At 34.4% G+C, this 18,866-nt stretch overlaps 1 protein-coding gene and 1 long non-coding RNA gene across 6 annotated transcripts in view; one reads left to right on the top strand and one right to left on the bottom strand.

The window, feature by feature from the left end:
• Positions 1–3,569: 3,569 nt before the first annotated feature.
• LOC140157536 (uncharacterized) lies at positions 3,570–12,088 on the bottom strand. Of its 5 annotated transcripts, none has more exons than XM_072180759.1 (5): positions 11,954–12,088; positions 10,794–10,870; positions 8,064–8,216; positions 5,889–6,074; positions 3,570–3,668 (listed from the first exon to the last, which is right to left on the bottom strand). In XM_072180759.1, exons 2-5 carry the CDS (start codon positions 10,846–10,848, stop codon positions 3,622–3,624), a joined length of 441 nt encoding a protein of 146 aa, XP_072036860.1. In that variant the 5' UTR covers positions 10,849–10,870; positions 11,954–12,088; the 3' UTR covers positions 3,570–3,621. The 5 variants fall into 5 exon arrangements, with proteins under 5 accessions (XP_072036860.1, XP_072036863.1, XP_072036861.1 ...); XM_072180762.1 differs by having other exon boundaries at positions 8,064–8,171; XM_072180760.1 differs by lacking the exon at positions 11,954–12,088 and adding an exon at positions 11,098–11,354.
• A 6,504-nt stretch (positions 12,089–18,592) lies between these two features.
• Positions 18,593–18,866, top strand: part of LOC140156445 (uncharacterized) — a 2,169-nt gene continuing 1,895 nt past the window's right edge. Inside the window, exon 1 of the long non-coding RNA XR_011859562.1 lies at positions 18,593–18,695. This is a non-coding gene — a long non-coding RNA (uncharacterized lncRNA). The remainder of the gene's footprint in view (positions 18,696–18,866) is intronic.

Raw genomic sequence — 18,866 nt, 5'->3', positions numbered from 1 at the left:
AATTAAACAAGTACAAGAAAAGATGCAATATCGGTGGTCTTGGTGAATCTAGCTTAAAGGTGGCATATTTTGGAATGCAAGTGAAAAAAGTAGGACCTCAAATTTGATCCAAAATTTGTAGACTTAAGGGAAGGGGTATGAACGTTTGGACAGTATTTATTGTGGGACATTAGAGCACATCAGACATATCGAATAATACGAAGAATGTCCTTCTGATATCAAATAATTTTTGAAATTCGCAATGTAATACACATTTTATGGCAAATCATTAAAATTGATATTTTTGATATTTAACAGTACTCGAAGTAAACATTGTAAATCTGATAACTTAAAGTGTATGTAGGTGGGATGAAAAGCCGATCAATTGAAAATTTGACCTTTCGTATTGAAGATATGGATTTTTTCCCAAAACACCACAAAAAAATTAGGGCTTTTTGGGAAAAAATCCATATCTTCAATATAAAAGGTCAAAATTTTCAATTGATCGTCGGCTTTTCTTCCCAGCTACATACACTTTAAGAATATATCATTAGATTTATAAAATTTACTTCGAGGACTGTTATATATCAAAAATTAGAAAAATATCAAATTTTTATAATTTGTCATAAAATTTGTATTATTTATATCGTGATTTTCAAAAAATGAAAATTATTTGATATCAGATATACATGCTTCGTATTCAGAATGCAATTCGATACGTCTGAGGTGCTCTCATGTCCCCTAAAAATACTGTCGAAACGCTCAAAACGCTCATTCCAGATCTCATAAATTAATTGTCAATTTTCCAAATAAGTGGAGCCTGTCATGCACATCCACACAAGTTTTATTAATAAGATCATATAAATCCTTAATTTCTGTAAACGTGGTACGGTAAAGGAATTCTCTATTCATTTGACTCAGATGCACACGCCCAAATACTAGTACTAGTTAAGTGCTTATACCATGCACATTAAGCTAAATTATATTACCATGTAGTCCTCAATGTTTGCACTTGTGCATGGAGTGTATTCGGATGGGGAATATTACAATGATGAATAAAAGCTGTCATGATAATATTGATAGTAAATATGATAACTTGAAATTCACCAAAAAAAAAGAAAATATTTTGAAATGTTTTCCCAGTTTACTGCTTTTTTCGTCAGTGTGTGCATGCGACATGTAGCATACATGTATACTGCACCAAAAAATATCCTTACACTTGGAAGCAAATCCTAATTTTAAAACTTAACCAAATTTGGAAAAAAATATTTGTTAAATAGATGAACTCATTCTGCACAATCTGGCACCCCATTGAATCCAATGTGACACCCCATTGAATCCAATCTGACACCCCATTGAATCCAATGTGACTTCAAGAAGCAAAGTTTACAAGCATTTGATTAGACGAAGGTCTAGATCCATGTGTTACTCCCCACCAAACCCCATCCATGTAACATATTTGTTTTGAGTACGATAGTGCATCTATTAAAAAACAAATACAAGGTGTCCCATAAAAAGGTTACATGTAGAAAATGAACCGCATTTTGTGATGGCTCAACATAACAATCTCATTTTGTCAGATATTATTTATTCATCCTTTTTTCTAATTGTCTGCTAAGTTTCAACTCTGTATCTTAAAAACAACTTAACTTATGAGCGCAAGATGACATGGATGTCAAGAGTGCCTAACCATCAAAATATCGCACAACGAAAGTTGAAAACAAGCACAGATTTGTTCTCACATTTTTTCTTTATTACCTTTTATTTTAATTTGATTTTTCATGGTTCAACTTATTGCACAAAAGAAAGAAATTGAAAAAATAAATATTGCACAGTTAAAATAAATCAGTTTTAAAACTTCTAGACTCTTGGTGGTAACACCTAAAGGAAGATGATCATTAGAGAAGAACACGTTTTTGCTGAATGTGTTTTCGTTGAATTTAGGCTTTGTTGAGTTGAAATTACTGCTGTTTTATATGCTCTAAGAATATTCTACATTTCTGACTGAACTCTTGAATTAAAATTTAATGAGTTTTATTCTCTGTTCATCAGAATAAAACACTGAATGCATCAGTCATGCTATGGCTGGGCCTACTCCACGGTTGTTTGATGGGATCATTTATTAGTTTTTCAAACAAAACATCATGTACAACCAAATCTTAGGCTTAAACAGCTAAAAGTGATATCATGCTAATGTGTACAGATGCTTTTGAGTCATTCTCAACTTTAATTTCCCCTAATATTTACTTATATCGTATTTTTAAAGCTTTTTCGGATATAAAATGTATCTATTAATGACAAAATTGGTGGAGCTATTTAGTTACTGGAAATTACTCTTTCAAGCTTTTAATACAAATAATTCCTTTTATTGATTGATAAAATATGTTTATAAAATTTCCTTGTTGATTGTTTCACCTATTCCAGCTGTTTTAATTGCAATATTAATCACCTAACCCTTGCAAATAAAGAAATATGATTCAAGATAAATAGCGCCATCTATAGTTTGCACTTAGTTAATAATGAAGCCAATTCTATATAAATCAAACAACCGTGACTCAAATGCTCCGCCAAAGGCACGGTGGCTGTGACGGTGGTTATGAGCCTCGTGTTGTATTATGTCATGTAAACAGCTTGCTCCGGAATGCGTGGAATGCAAATACACAAGTTGTGAACTTGACATTCACAGGGGTACTAGTAGAGGGTACATAAATTATGTCATGAAAGGGACATTTATATTTTGTTAACATTAAGTTTTGGAATTGTGATTATTTAGCCATAATGTAAGGATACTTTTTGGCGCAGTATACATCTATATGGATGGCATAAAGTTTGCACAGGCTGGAGGCTGTATTTACATTGTATAGATATCTACATGTGTGTAGCACACAGGTACATTTTATGTAGCCAGGGCAAGATGTAACTTTTTCAGGGCTCTAGGCCAGGCTTAAATCTAGGGCACTTGCTATCTAGATCCATGTGTTACTCCCCACCAAGCCCCATCCATGTAACATATTTGTTTTGATTAAGATCAGAGTACTCACAGTGGAAATCATGAGTGGAGTTAACATTCATCTGGGAAGTGAGAGTAGAGCTACTCTCACTTTCCTACATGCCTGTTCTGTTTGGTACCCGTACCCATGGGTACGGGTACCTACTTACCCTTGCGTGACCTTTGACTCGGAACATGTCACATATCATGTTACATATTGGACAGTGATGCTTGTGACTAACTTTGATCAAAATCGGCCTGTTGCCAGAAGAGGGAAGAAAGAATCAGAAAAAGAAGAAAGAAACAGAGGCAGAAAACCCAAAAGCACACAAATTTCCACTATTTACATAAATTTTGTGCAAAATTTGGTGTTTTGTCCTTTGAAATTCACCCCCCGAAAAAAAATCCCGGAAAAAAATCCCTGGTGCCGCCACTGGCGCATAGAAGATATGGGCATTGGCATCTTGGGACCAAACATAAAGGCTTATGGGATTTACCGAAAATGTGAATTACATGTTTGGTTTACAATATTAAACCATCAATCTTAAAAGATGATAAAAATACAAGAACTCGTAACCACGTCTCTATTTTACTTTTTAATCTTATTTTTTTAAATTTGTATCATTAGCTATAAATCACACGGAAAGCGGCACTCAGCCATAAAAAATTGCTTCGGCGAATGAGTCGTTGTACAAAAAATCTGAAATACAAGCGGAGATATTCAAATTAATATCAAAGTTTCAAACCTTATTATGATATAATTAGGTTTTCACTGATACATGTCCCGGGGTACATGTATTGAATCTGCGGTTGGAATTTGTGGGAATGCCAAGATTTAATTATCAGCATATCAGCAATAAAACGCAGAGCATACCCATCCAAACTTTAAAATAGCTGAGCACATCTCTCCTTGGGAAGAGACGCGTTGTTATGTCCACAAATCGTCCCCTCTTTCTGATATATTCACGAGGTATATGGAAGCAAACCGAACATAACATTTCACTTTTATCCAACGTCTCGAGTTTTATCCACGTCTGGTCATAACATCACCATTAACATTCACTATCATTAAAGTACATCACCTACATTACAGGAAAATATTACAAAATCAAAAAAAAGAGCATATCAGAAACAATGTTTATGTACAAAGATTATACAGAAAAGGAATAATATTACAAACTGTTGATGGCAAAAAATAGCAAAATTATGATGATATGGTGCCTGCATAGAGCCAACAATAAAAACCAGAATGAGAATGTGAATGTATAAAAACCTAAGCAAAACACTAACTTACCGAGAGGAGAGATGTAAAATAATTATGTGTGGTGGTGAAATGCTCTATGATAAGACAAAGATCAATATGGAACAAAAAGAGAGACAAAAGCAGCGCGAAAAGGGAACAAGGGCGTAAAAGGCAGAGACCTAAAGTGAGGGCGGAATTACGAAAAATGTCCGAAGCTGAAAAAACTGGAGGCACCGGAGTGCCGACGCGTTATGAAAAACAAAATTGGTATGCCTATATTTATGATTCGGCGTTGATACCGTGCGGTTTTAAGGTGTGGAGTCGTCATCAATGAATCTGACTCACGATCCTTCCAGGGGTTTGGTGGGCAAGAAGTCTGGCTTCAAGAGCGCCCATAAATAAGTTGGCCGCAGAGGGTGCCCATCCGTATACAAGTGCCCATCCGTATGCCAAGGTTCTGGTTGTAGAATTGACTATTGAATTTAAAACGGTTGAGGGTCATGACTAGTTCCAGGAGACGGATTAGGTCTACTTTAGGAGGGGATTTGTTAGGACGGGTACTGAGGTATTGTTTGCAGGCACGAAGAGCTTCATTATGGTTGATGTTTGTGTAAAGAGCTGTGACATCCGCAGAAACTAAAAGGGTGTTGTCTGTGAGGGGAGCATTTAATTGAGGGAGATGGTGTGTTTAATGAAGTCCGTAGTGTCTTGTATGTATGTATGAGGGAAGAGATTCAACGAGGGGGCGTAAATGATAATCGACGAAGCGGGAGACTTGTTTAGTGGGACAAGAACATCCACTAACAATCGGGCAACCAGGATTGTTGGTTTTATAGACTTTAGGAAGCATGTAAAATTGAGGGCATTTCACGTTCCTGGAATCTGGAGTACTAACGGCGAGCACTTGATCGTTAAGATAGCGTTTTGCGTTGTCATGATATGTTTTGATCACATGACTGACTAGCGGGTATTTCACAATATCACATCGTCGTCGTGTTTTATTATTACGGTAAGCTATCTAATTCCTATTAGTTGATCAATTTCATGCCGGTTACTGTGTATCGCTAGTCACCGCTTTATAATTATGATGAGGTATCATGTAGTGTATTTTCAAGGTTATTTATATCATCTCGCTATACACTGTTTGGGCTTGTTAATTTCTTTGTCATCATAGTACCCCTCCAGTAAATGTATCCGTTCTAACTTGCAGGTTGTAATGCTTGTAATGCGATCGCCCGTTTGCATCGTCCTTCTTGCGCTTTAGAACGGACCCACTTGCCGATTTTCATTTTTTGCGTATATTTTTATGTTTTTGCCTTGTTTTCTTATTCCTTGTTCATTTGCCTGTCTTTTATTTTATAGTTTGTACTGTTTGTACTGTTTTAAGTATCATCTTTATGTGTTTTTTTATTTTATCCGCGGGATTTTATCTATAGTGGAGCACAGAGCACTATTTATCGAAGATAATATTTAATGATATAAAAATTATTTGAACGTTTTCATATTATATTTGTCTTTTTTTCTGCGAAATATTAAATAGGAGTGTTTTTATCCTAAAAGATTTGTGAAATGAGATGCAAAAGCGTGTGTTTTCAAAGTTTGCCGCGGATACACGGAGTGCCGGAACCAGAGATGAGTATTAAACTCCCCGGGATTAAACTCAACCATTTTACTCACCTAGACCAACAACAACCGTTATTGTGAAAGCACATTGACATTCAGCACTCCCACCGATCGCTTTATAATATAAATACATTCTGGTTACGCCAACTGTAAAATTTGGTGGTCCATATTTACGTCCGCCGTTGAATTGGAATCCTGTGGGGGGATTATTAACTAGCCGATGTAATAGATGTTCAGCAGCTACGATGTAAAACAAAGAAGAAGAGCCTTGAAAATGTACATGAAATGACGTATAGGCTACAGTGTGGTCTTTGTGGAGGTTGGGTTGACTCCCCTACTGAGTTGGTTTGCTAACTCAAGCCCCAATGAAAATTTCAACCCCCTCATTCAGTGAATAATACAAGTAAACCTCTGTTCTTCCATGAGGCCCATGATGGATCACAGCAATAAAAAAACCATCCAAATACATTATAACATAAAATTACAATGTAAAATAAAACAGATATAAAGTACCTTGCGATGTTATATTAATCATATGTGGCCGTACACTACGAATGAGCTGTATAAACGTCGGCAAATTGTATTCTGAGTTACAGTGTAAATTGTGCGTGAAGGTCGTATTCATAGGCACCTCAATTTGGTGCGAAATGTTTCTGATTTGATAGCGTGAGTCAAACACCGTTTAAACCAATCAATAATCCAATTGCTGAAGAGGATAATCGTCTTCTACCTATTTCTATCGAATCATTAAATAGCATTAGTCTTTGTTTGCTTTAGCTAAATCCTGTTCAAGTGATGGGTTACAAAGCATTGTATTTTGTCTAGGTATGTATAACCAACAATTAACAATGAGAGGACTTTCCTGAACCTCGTTGACTTGGGGATGATTTGAAATGACCGCCAATTATGACTGTTTGATATTCATGATATTTATTACTAGCAATGTGGAAAAAGAGACAAATGTAGAACCGAAAAAAGTACCATTCTGTTGAAGGAGCAGAGTTCAACAAACCATAATCCCGCTTCTGGATATCGTTTGAAGTCAAATGATATACCATTTTAAAGCTCATGCTATATATTTTCTAAACACGAAATAAAATAAAAATGACCGGGCCAACTTTACGGCTGATTCGTGGTGTACATTCACATATTCATATCCATTCTGCAATGAACATGTGGCTTTCAGTATTGTCTATGCATGATGGATTTTGGGGTTCGAGTTCCAGGTCCGTCAATATTGTTTTGGATTCTTGTTTCGTATTCCATGTGGAATGGGCTTTGGCTCGAATTTTTGGCTTTTCTCCCAAAAACAAAGTGCCTCTAATAATGTTATACTTGCATTGTATATTCTACACAGTGATAGTGGAATGTGTTTTCCCCCAAAATGTTAACTTGTTTGGCCTCGGATCAACCTTCAGGTACAAATGATACATGGTGGAATATGCTGATTTCCAGACATTTTCGGAGGTAAAATTTCGCGTTAGAAAACGGAAATATCTTCGCATTATACGAGTTTCACCTACACACTATTCCACACATAGGTGGGTGTAATCATCGTTAATATCATAATGCGAAGGTTTTTATACCGTTATGTTAAAACATAACGGTATAAGTAGTTTACTATGGTTTTCAGTCGTGACTGTAAAGATCGAAAATTCAGGTTTATAAGATTTATCGAGATTTTAATTTCATTTTTAAAATTTAAATTTAAAACAGGATAAAGTGGGTTTTTTCTACTTGTCTGAAATTATCAAGTCTGTAGCTTAGTTTTAAACAAAAAACACGATAAGATTTTTTTTTTGAAAAGTTTTTGTGTGACTTTTTTGCTAAGTAACACGATCACTGGCTCCGTTCTGCCTGCTATCACAGTTACATAAAATAGTATTCAAGTTATAACTAATCGATATTAAAACATTATTTAAATCAAAATTACAACACGTTTTAAAGAATACCTGCACTGAGATATCTATAATACCGCTAGCAAAAAATAAATTGGACATTAATTTTCAAATCATAAACTCTATCATTTAGATCAACAATTAGTGTAATCATCCTAGACGATTGAGATAAAATATACCAAATTGAATAAAGTTTCAATGAACTATCAATTTGCCAATTTACAGCTCCGTTCGTGAAATATAGAAATTTGACGAAACTACCTTATTTTCAATCACACAAAAATAAGTTTCCTACTAAAAGTTCTTTCAGAGACACCCTGTATGTACTTACAGTAAGCTGCACTGTCTGATTCAGAAGTCACTGTCAGTATTATGTTATTCGCAGGACACCCATCACTACAAAGTGGCACCGACGAATCTTCTACTTTAATTTCATCACCTATATTTAATTTTGAAATCATGTCACAGTTTTCATTCTGACAATCTATGAGACATCAACAAAATTATGAAGAGCTTTACATTAGCAACAATGAGTTGTAACATCAACAAGCTATTATTTACCACAACAATGTTGCTTAACAATATGATATGCAGACTATTGTTCTCATTTGGGAAATAAATGCCTCACACAGTATTGTTACTGTGCATCCAACCACTGTTTGCTTTTTAATGGTGCATCCAACTGAAATTACTACACCTATAGCATCACAGCCTATTGCAATATCGCACAGGTAAATCAGAAACATGTGTTTGTGGACTTGTGGTTTGGAAACAAGCTCTTCATATACAGGGTGATTTAAAATGAACTGTACCCAACTTTAAAAAAAAATACTTACCAACATTTAAATAATTTGTGTTTGTAAGCTATAAGAAGATAGTATGTTTCCTATTATTGGTGAAAAAATCGTGTCTTTACCTCTAATGGTTTGAAGAAAAGTACATACTTAGAAAACATACCATGATGCACTCATGTCTACAGTAGAATTCACCACGACCTTTGCAGGACTTTTATTAAACCAAGATAACACTCATTGAAAACAGCTCAATTGATTAAATCAGATCTTCTTTGGTTGTACACATGTGTCTGTTTTTATCTGTGCGGTATCGCAATGAGCTGGTATTATAGTTTTAGTTGGGTAACCGATTATAAAAGAAACGAAAGGTAACAATGGTATGTGGACCTTTGTTCACGAAATGAGACAAAACTCTGCTTATTGTTAACCAGCATTCTTGAAAATGAGCAACATAATGATTGTTGACTTAACACGGTTTGGAAATAATTTCTTCATATTTTTTGGTGTTATCTGTCGTTTACATATCCTTCCTAAAACATAAAAGTACGAACACTTCCAAACACCTAAATTAGCTAAAAATTTAGGACATGTTACAAAACTATATTTTCTAGAATTTCAGAGAATACTTTAAATGTAGCCTATACCGTTTTTTTGTTTGTAGCATTCTTCAGAAGTGAGCGGTCCGTTACCAACATTTTCGGTCAAATCTCCATTCAATTAACACGGGCTAGTTGGCTAGCTATGCCTTGCCCTCACTCATATTTTACCAAAGTGCGAATATTTCTGAACATCTAACATAGCTCTAATTTTAGGTCATGTTAGAGAAATATATTTGCTAGAAGTTTGGAGAATACTTTAAATATTAGCCGGTTATTTTTGACACAGTGATGTTAACTAGGCAAATGCATATGCTTCTAACATACGCTATTTGTAAAGGTCGCGCGTCAATGGTGAGAGCACTGCGTATTGTGTATAGGAAAACGGACAGTAACTGCAGTATGCCCAAAACGATGTTGCACACGGATACTATCTATTCTACAGCATTTTGCTCACTCAACTGAGCTCAAACACTTTTAGTTCAACAAAAATTGCGCGTGTTTATTTAAAATTGAAAATAAAATGAATTGATGAATAAATACAATTAAAATTAAATACTTACCGACATTTAAATAAGTTTATTTTACAAGCTGTAATAGGGTAGTAGGCTATGTTTCCTATTATTGGTGAAAAAATCAGGTCTCAAAATCAGTGACTATATTACTAGTTGATGTAGGCCTATCCTGCCTAGTTAAATGAGAGACATGAGTAAGATTGCCCACTTGAAGTTGAAGCACCAGTGTTGCATATAATTGACTTATCCAACCTTTTTTGACAGATATAAGTGTGATTGACAGCACCTCTTGAAATGAGAAGCATGATGCCCCAAACGTAAACAATGAAGTCATTTCTTCGCGATCAGTCAACGATTCCAGTAAATTTGACATATAAGATGCAGAATAAGATGGGCTACACGCTAATGTTTAGATTTTTGGATTCTGATGTCTATTTCTCGACTTACATCAAAATTCATTCGCCCGGTATTTTTTTCTGGGACACCCTGTACATTTAAAATAGATTTGAGTTTGGCAATTTAGCCTGAAGCAATTATTAGATTACCAATTCCAATGAAAGTAATCCAATTAATTTCACTTCAACACACTTATTTGGTGTTGCATATTACCAAGTTTTAAGGTGTATTTGGGACGAAAATAATTCCCCGTTTCATCTCTACATAATCATATGACCGATTTTTGCGCGATTGCACGAGCAAGTATACGTAATTCTTGGCAACACTGATTACTAGTGATTAATGTATATTTCTACGCTGTGCTATTTTCACGAGACACTCCCGCCTAGGCTGAAGTACCTATACACCCAACGCAAGTAAATTGAAGCCGTACAATTTATCGCGAATTTATGACCGTAAAATTTCTTTTGTCTAGATTGGCATCAACCCTATCATCTCACGTTTTTCATGTCAGAAATTAACATAACTCCCGAAACCGAAACAGAAGTTATCTTCGTTCAACTTTTCTGTAGGCAACAAAAGACTAGAATAAAAGGATTGTTCACATGTACCATGCTAACACTTCAAAATAACAATGAAAAACTGAAACCGAAACTGAAACAGAAAAGATAAAACGACGGCATGTCTCAATGCAAAAGGAACAAAGGCTTTCGAGTAGTATATTTCCTCACATTACAATTTTTGTGAAGTCTCTACTTACCTCTAACCTCATAGGCAATAGCAGCCATCAAAACTAAAAGCACAAGTTTGTTCATGTTGATTGATTGATTGCACACGCTGGTTTAAAATAAGATAAAGGTCACAAATGAAATATAATCATACGGTACCATATACCAATCAAGTAGCAAATGACAAACACAAACCAATACACAAACGTTTGGTTGAATTTCATGCAGTGTTTCTTTTTCCCCACCGCCGATAAAGCTTAAGCACCGAATTGAAGAAAATTAAATATTGCGTAAGCCTATAGTGAAAGGCAAGCCACACATTTACATATAGCATACCATAGGTTCGAACTACTGGAGCTTGAAACGTAGAATATGTCAGAAATACAGAGTCTGGGCTAAGGCATCAATGCCGCTACATGGCTTCCATCTGGAGTGAAGCGATTGTGTCATACGTTACAAAGTGACAATGGATGATTATAACATGTCTGGCTACTTAAGGGATCGAAAATGAGCGTTTATGGCGTTTCGACAGTATTTTTTGTGGGACATGAGAGCACCTCAGACCTATCGAATTGCATTCGGAATACGAAGCATGTCTTTCTGATATCAAATAATTTTCATTTTTGAAAATCACAATATAATACAAATTTTATGACAAATTATAAAAATTTGATATTTTTCAAATTTTTGATATATAACAGTCCTCGAAGTAAATTATATAAATCTAATGATATATTCTTAAAGAGTATGTAGCAGTGAGGAAAAGCCGACGGTCAATTGAAAATTTTGACCTTTCATATTGAAGATATGGATTTTTTTCCAAAAAAGACCTAATTTGTGTGGGTATTTTGGGAAAAAAATCCATATCTTCAATACGAAAGGTCAAAATTTTCAATTGATCGTCGGCTTTTCATCCCACCTACATACACTTTAAGTTTAAATCATCAGATTTATAAAGTTTACTTCAAGTACTGTTAAATATCAAAAATATCAAATTTTAATGATTTGCCATAAAATGTGTATTAAATTGCGAATTTCAAAAATCAAAATTATTTGATATCAGAATGACATTCTTCGTATTCAGAATGCAATTCGATATGTCTGATGTGCTCTAATGTCCCAAAATAAATACTGTCCAAACGTTCATACCCCAGCCCTTAAACAATATGAATAAATATAACACACAACTTACTTTGAAACTGGTTGTTAATAATTTCGCCGAGAAGCAAGCAAAATCAGTGTGTCTCGGAACGAAGTGATTGCTACATTACAATCAGGTCTGAATTATATAGTTTCTACAGAGCTCCATAATATTATAATTATTTTCTGTCAGTTGTGAACACGAAAGCGAATGGGTGGAGTATTTGGACATGCGCCAATTATGTAAACTAGGAGTAAAAATATTTTGCTTGCCATAACTCGACAGAGACCAACAGACCACAATTTTGAAGAACAAATACTGTTAAAATGAATACAACCCCTATGGATGTTAGTTGAGACAAAATATTTGAACACATAAGTATAATAACATGTAACATATAATAACACTAATAATAATAATAATAATAATAATAATAATAATAATAATAATAATGATAATAATAATAATAATAATAATAATAATAATAATAATAGTAATAATTCATACATTTTTTTTTTTTCTTTTTTCTTTTCTTTTTTTTTTCTCTTCTCTTTTTTATTTTTAATATTATTTTTAGCCTTAAACTAGTGGGGCTATAATAGAACGATTATACGGGTAGTTGAATGAAATGAAATAGCAACAATGTAAATCACGTGGACTTACCCATTGAAATGCATAAATATGCACACATTTCGAAAGTACATTAAGTTTTCAACATGAACATTATTTCCAATAAATATCCTTGGTGGTATACTAGATTCTTAGCAAAGCAAAATTATGAAACACAATCGTCCTCCATCACGTTGTCTTTTGTTACTGTCTAACTCATCTGATATTATATTTACATACTGAAAAGATAGATATAGGGTGGCCTATCAACTTTATGCAAGGAAACGTGTGAAATACAGACAGAATGTGTTAAACAACTAATGTCATAAATGTAGGCACAAAAGTGGGTACATTTTGATAGCCACAAATTACCACATACTGCAGTTACTGTTCATTTTCCTATACACAATACACAGTACACTCACCAAATTTGCTGTGTAAATCGAATACATCTTTTACTGACTATCATTCGCTTGTGTACCGCTCTCTTGCGAAGGACGTTAAAGCTAAACCACTTGACGGATATTTTTTGTACTTGATGTCAATCATGAATAATGAAAACATTACATGTAGGTTAAAAACTGAGTAGGTTGGGCATCTGCAAATGGTCGTACCTCCCTGATATGTAAATGACAGATAACACCAAAAAAAATTAAGAAATTATTTCCAAACCGTGTTGAGTCTACAAGCATTATATGTTTCTCATTTTCAAAAATGCTGGTTAACAATATGCAGACTATTGTCTCATTTGGGAAACAAAGGCCCACACAGTATTGTTACCTTGCCTTGTTTTATAATAGTTCTCCCAACTAAAACTATAATGCCAGCTCATTGCAATAAGGCACAGGTAAAACAGAAACATGTGTAGTGTGGATTTAACCAGAGAAGATCTGATTTAACATAGTTGCGCTTTTTCAATGAGTGTTATCTTGGTTTAATAGCTTTTAATGGGGTTTAAGTCCTGAAAAGGTCGTGGTGAATTCTACTGTAGACATAACCGCATCATGAATTTAAGGCCCACGGAAATCTTATGTAAAAAAAAGTAACAGCGACCAAACAAGAATGAATTTAACTGTAGAGTGAAAAAGAGTGAATTGGTGAAAAAAGGTTACCTACAGACCACTCTATTGTATTGAAATAACTAGAGTGATAAGTTAGCGAGTGAATAGTGTGTGCATTTGAGTTTCAAGAGACTGAAATTTCACTCCCTGATTGGAGAAGGAGCGAGTTATAAATACAATCCCTAAAGACAATCCATAGTTACTTTGCAAGCGGTGTAATACTAAATTTAATAAAACTTTCTTATCGTCAGCCTGTTACGCTAATTGTAAATTTGAGAACAAAGTACAAAATATGGTTCAAGCATGCATTTAAACATATTTATTCATATATCTTTGCACAAGAACAAATGATAATGATACAAATGAAAGGAATAATTCGAAATAATTATAGTGTGATTACGTAACTGATGCATGCTTGAACCACAATTTGTTCTTTGTTCTCAAAATTACAAACAAAAATGACTTAGGCAATTAGTGTAGTAGGCTGACGTTATATCGATGTATGTAGATATTTTTATTGATCTCTAGAAGAGAAAACCATATTCTTTATTGCTGCCGAGATCGTATTTGGCGTTTCTTAGTTCATAAGCTTTCATTTGGTAGGGGTTTTCACCTTTTTAATTAACTCGAATATGCTAATTATGAAGGTCAAAGGTCATGGTCAATCATTAAAGGGGGTTGGTAGATGTTTGTTATAAAGGATAATAATATATTCTTCTTCTCCAACATTTTCAGCATATTTTAATTGTAATGTTCAACATACTCTACATGTATATATTTCAATACGATATCTTTCAATTGTTCAAACATTGTATTTTTCAATTGTTAAAACATTGTATTTTCAAAGCCCTTTTGATTAAAGGGGTTGGTAGATGTTTGTTATAAAGGATAATAATATATTCTTCTCATCCAACATTTGCAGCATATTTTAATTGTAATGTTCAATATACTTTAAATGCATATATTTCAATACGATATTTTCAATTGTTCAAACATTGTATTTTCAAAGGCTCACTTTGATCCACAACATGCTCATCCATCAGGAGAACAGTTCTTAAACCCAATACATTTGTACATTCATTTAATGACCTTTGAAGATTTGGGTACAAAACTCATACTCTGCAACTTGAGCTCAAATTTTGCACTATGATTGTGTAATTGAGGTTATTGGACCATGCCACTGGAATGAGGCTCTTGTGGTCCATAGCAGCTTCACATTGGGTTTCATTGTTTATGTGGATAATGCTGAATTGACTTTCTTCAAACAGCTGCATTCGTTCTATAGTTTACAGTCAATTATCCCTTCAATATAGATTGAACTCTCTAAGCAACAAATTTCCTCGAATTCTTATAGGCATATGCCTGATTCCAAAAATCACAAACAAAACATACGTAATATCAACGTTTTATACAGGGTGTCCCATAAAAAATTACCGGGCGAATGAATTTGGACGTAAGTCGAAAAATAGACATTACAATCCAAAAATCTAAATATCAGCGTGTAGCCCATCATATTCTGCATCTTATACGCCAATTTTACTGGAATCGCTTGCCTGATCGCGAAGAAATTAGCGATCACATAACGCATGCGTCAATTCACTTCATTCCAAGTTTGAAAGAAAGATCATTATACACAATGTACACTAGTGGTTAACTGTCAATGGGCTTCATATTTTGTTCTATGAAATCCTTTTTGTTCTTTTTAAACAATCTGCTTCTTGCAAAACATTTAATTAGGTTTTGTTCAAATTTGAAAACCTATATTGAAAATGAAAGCTTGCATGTAAGACAATGCTCGGAACTTGTAAATACATGTATATATTTTTCGTTAATGTTGATATAAATGTTGCATACAAAATTATTGCATAAAGAATTCCAGATGGCTTCAAAGATTTCTCGCACACATTTATGTTTTTGGAATATTTCCAAGAAATTGTAATGCAAAGTTTAAATCTTTTAAAACTAACTTCAACATTAATGTTGCATGGTATCAATCACACGTAACGCTGTAAGCACTTGATCATTGTAATTCTTTGGAAAGTTAAAATATAACATATTTGCACAATATAAAGAATTGAAGTTGAAAGTTTCCAATTGCAGAAATCAAAGTTTTCTCGGACAAACTGTTATTTATCTTCAGTGAAAGCATGAATGACAATTACAAAATAGATACCGTAATATGGACTAAATTTAATGAGATACACAAACTCTAGGAAGCGGTGAGAGAGTATGAAAAAAGCGCCTGTTGATCAAACTTGGAATGAACTGACTTGATGCACGCATTATGTAATCGTTCATTTCTTCACAACCAGTCAACCGAATCAAATAAAATTTTCGTATGTGATGCACAACAAAATAAGCTATGCGCTACATTTGTAATTTTTTGATTCTGATGTCTATTTCTCGACTTACACTCAATATTATTCGCTCGGTAATTTTTTCTGGGACACCCTGTATTGTGGAATATCCATTCAGTTTGTATCTATTGCACTTTGCAACGTCGCTAAAAACTGTTAAAAAAAATATTAAAATGAAACATACAAAGAAGCAAACAGTACAAACAATACAAAATGGAAATGTATTTGCTACTATCATTTTAGTACACTTGGAACTGCGATTTATCAAAGAATTTGGGTATATTCTAACACAAGTATAACAAACACAATAGAGAAGATGTTAACATTTGTTTTTCTTACTTCTTTTACAACTAAGGAAAAAGGACAACAGTGTTGTTTTTTGTTGGTTTTCTAACACATTATAAAAAAGGAGAAACGTGGAAAAAACAATTAATTAAAAGCTGCTGTTTCTGTGTCTTTCGTAAAAACAATGCATATGTGGCGTCACTTTGTGACTTTGCTTGTGGGAGAAGAAGCAGATTGACAGAAAGAAAGAAAAATCTAGAAATATTGCGGTCTTGTAAGACCACGAAGTCCAGATGAAATGACCTCTGATGACTTTGACTTGACTTTGAAAAAACATGTCTTTTCGTGAAAAATGTAGGTACTAAGTTTAATAAGCAATCTACCTAAAATAATTTGACCTTCGTTGACCTCTGATGACCTTGAAATAATTTCCATCACGTTTTGAATCAAATCAATATTACATAATTATCTTCATTTAAATTGGACAAAGAAGAGGAAGAGGAGGAGGAGGAAGAAGAAGAAGAAGAAGTAGTAGTTCGGCTGGACTAATTTCTATATGTCTAGTTAGCGGGGCTAATCTCCAAAGTCTGCTTCAAAGACAGGAGGTCCAAATAATGCTCCATCAAAAGTTCTAAAAGAATTTGTCTACGAACTCAGTAAGCCTGTTGCAGATATTATTAATGCTTCTCTAAGGCAAGTTCTCTCTCAGTGGAAGGAAGCAAAGCAGGCCTCTTTCCATGTCAAACTAAGGCCAATTTTCTTGCAGCAGGTCTTGCCAAGGTTGCTGATCGATGGGGGTGCTTGATGCTATTCCGCCTTACATTGATCACAAACAATATGGTAATCAGAAGGGAATGTCAACCACCCACTGCCTCATTGATGATTACCATCATATGGTTTCTGGAACAGAAAAGGCTGGTGATGTTAGCACTCTTGTCCTTACGGACTATACCTAAACCTTTGACATGATTGACAACACAATAATTGCTGTCATCAGTTTGTTGAAGATGGGTGTCTTCCCTGCAGTTGTAGAGTGGGTGGTCGACTTCCTTACCTCCCGTAATCAAAGAGCTAATACAAGCAATCCTTTTCTGAATGGGTTACTCTCTCTGGAGGTGTTCCACAAGGTACCAAATCGGGTCCTATAACCTTTCTTGCCATGATCAACTATGCATTGAATGATGTCCAGAATATACAAGTAATAGAGTTTGGAAATTCGTTGATGACCTGGCAATAGGAGAACATCGGGCATATACATGTAGTGATGACAGTGCAATCCAGGAGAATCTTGATGGCCTATATGAGTGGTCTATTAAGAACAAGTTGAAGTTGAAGTTGAAGTTGAACCCCCCAAAATGTTATGCCATGCAGGTAGGTCTTTCCATTGATGATAATAAATTTGCTGTTGTTGAGAAGGATATACTCCTGGGTGTATAAAACAATTTATGTTGGAACATGCTGCTTCACTTTGGCATTCTGGTCTCACTAGTAACATGAGTAACCAGGTGGCACAGCTTGAGAAAATTCAGAGACGTGTTTGCAAATCCATCCTTGTGTTACAATTGGGCCATAATCTGTTCACGTAGCTTGAAATTTTAACGACACTGATGTTTCAATGAATGTCAGCCAACATTATTTGCTCGAGAAAGTATATTACCTAAGCAGATTACTAAGCTACCCTCCAACTTCAAACGTTGTCTGAGATGATACAAATCATCTGCAAGGAATTGGCCCATAAAGCAAGCACAAGCACAACTGTGAGGTTCTCATCCTGGTTCCCATCAAGTGAGTATAGATCCCACATGACCCTCAGAAGACCACCAAAATTCGGCTTGTTTAGATGAAGGACCAACTGATTTCAATCTAGTCCCTCACCCTTTCTCACCAACCTCCTTAAGCAACTTTCTTTCTTTTTTTTGCCAGTCATTTTTGATATTGTTCCAAGTGCAATTCTTAGTGTGTTCATATTTATTCTCATGGGTTCTTTTTTTTTTATGTCTGAGTGTTCTTTTAAAAATAAATTTGAAAATATGATGGTTCTCTCTAGTTTTAATGTAAAATGTTTTGCAAATCAGCTATTGGCTGCTATGTGATTTTTTAAAATATAAATATACATTATATGCAATAAACGCATTAAATTTCGAAGAATAATGTAATCTATAAACTCAATAGTCTGAATGTCAACAAGAACTGTCTTTAAAAAAGACATGGATGAAGATTATGTTTCATAATTTTGCATTGACAAATACTTGGAATGCTAGTAATTTTTGTGCGTGACATAACTAAAAATACGTCGAATATCCGTTGAAATGTGTGTATGGATTTATCGCTCATTCAGTTCAAAGAAACTTTTTATATTCTTCTTTTTCTACAAATAGGGACCAGAAACGATTTTTCGCCAGAATACTGCAGAAAATCGATACCAACAATGCGGCCTTTTTATATCTTCAAGCGAGTTAAGCTTGGCTGGGCGTGCAGTTGGTGAGATAATATAGTAATATCAATTGTTTTTTCCGTCTTTATATTCACTTGTCTTTATGTTCTTTGCTTTCGCCCTCGTACTGTGTATTCAAATTTATTTGTCATAACCATGAATGCATGATTTTTGTACTGCCAAATTTCCACAAAATCTACACACACACACAAAATGTC

The sequence above is a fragment of the Amphiura filiformis genome, chromosome 7 (genome assembly GCF_039555335.1).
Source record: "Amphiura filiformis chromosome 7, Afil_fr2py, whole genome shotgun sequence".
Classification (NCBI taxonomy): domain Eukaryota; kingdom Metazoa; phylum Echinodermata; class Ophiuroidea; order Amphilepidida; family Amphiuridae; genus Amphiura; species Amphiura filiformis.
Note: the sequence above shows the minus strand (reverse complement) of the source record. Positions and strands in the feature narration are given on the sequence as shown.

What these genes read in the sequence shown, in the direction of transcription:
- LOC140157536 (XM_072180759.1), bottom strand. Translation starts at nt 10,848, where the DNA reads ATGAACAAACTTGTGCTTTTAGTTTTGATGGCTGCTATTGCCTATGAG. An exon ending in TATTGCCTATGAGGTTAGAG is followed by an intron (nt 8,217 to 10,793) that starts GTAAGTAGAGAC and finishes GATGTCTCATAG; the next exon opens with ATTGTCAGAATGAAAACTGT. An exon ending in ATCAGACAGTGCAGCTTACT is followed by an intron (nt 6,075 to 8,063) that starts GTAAGTACATAC and finishes TTTACATCGTAG; the next exon opens with CTGCTGAACATCTATTACAT.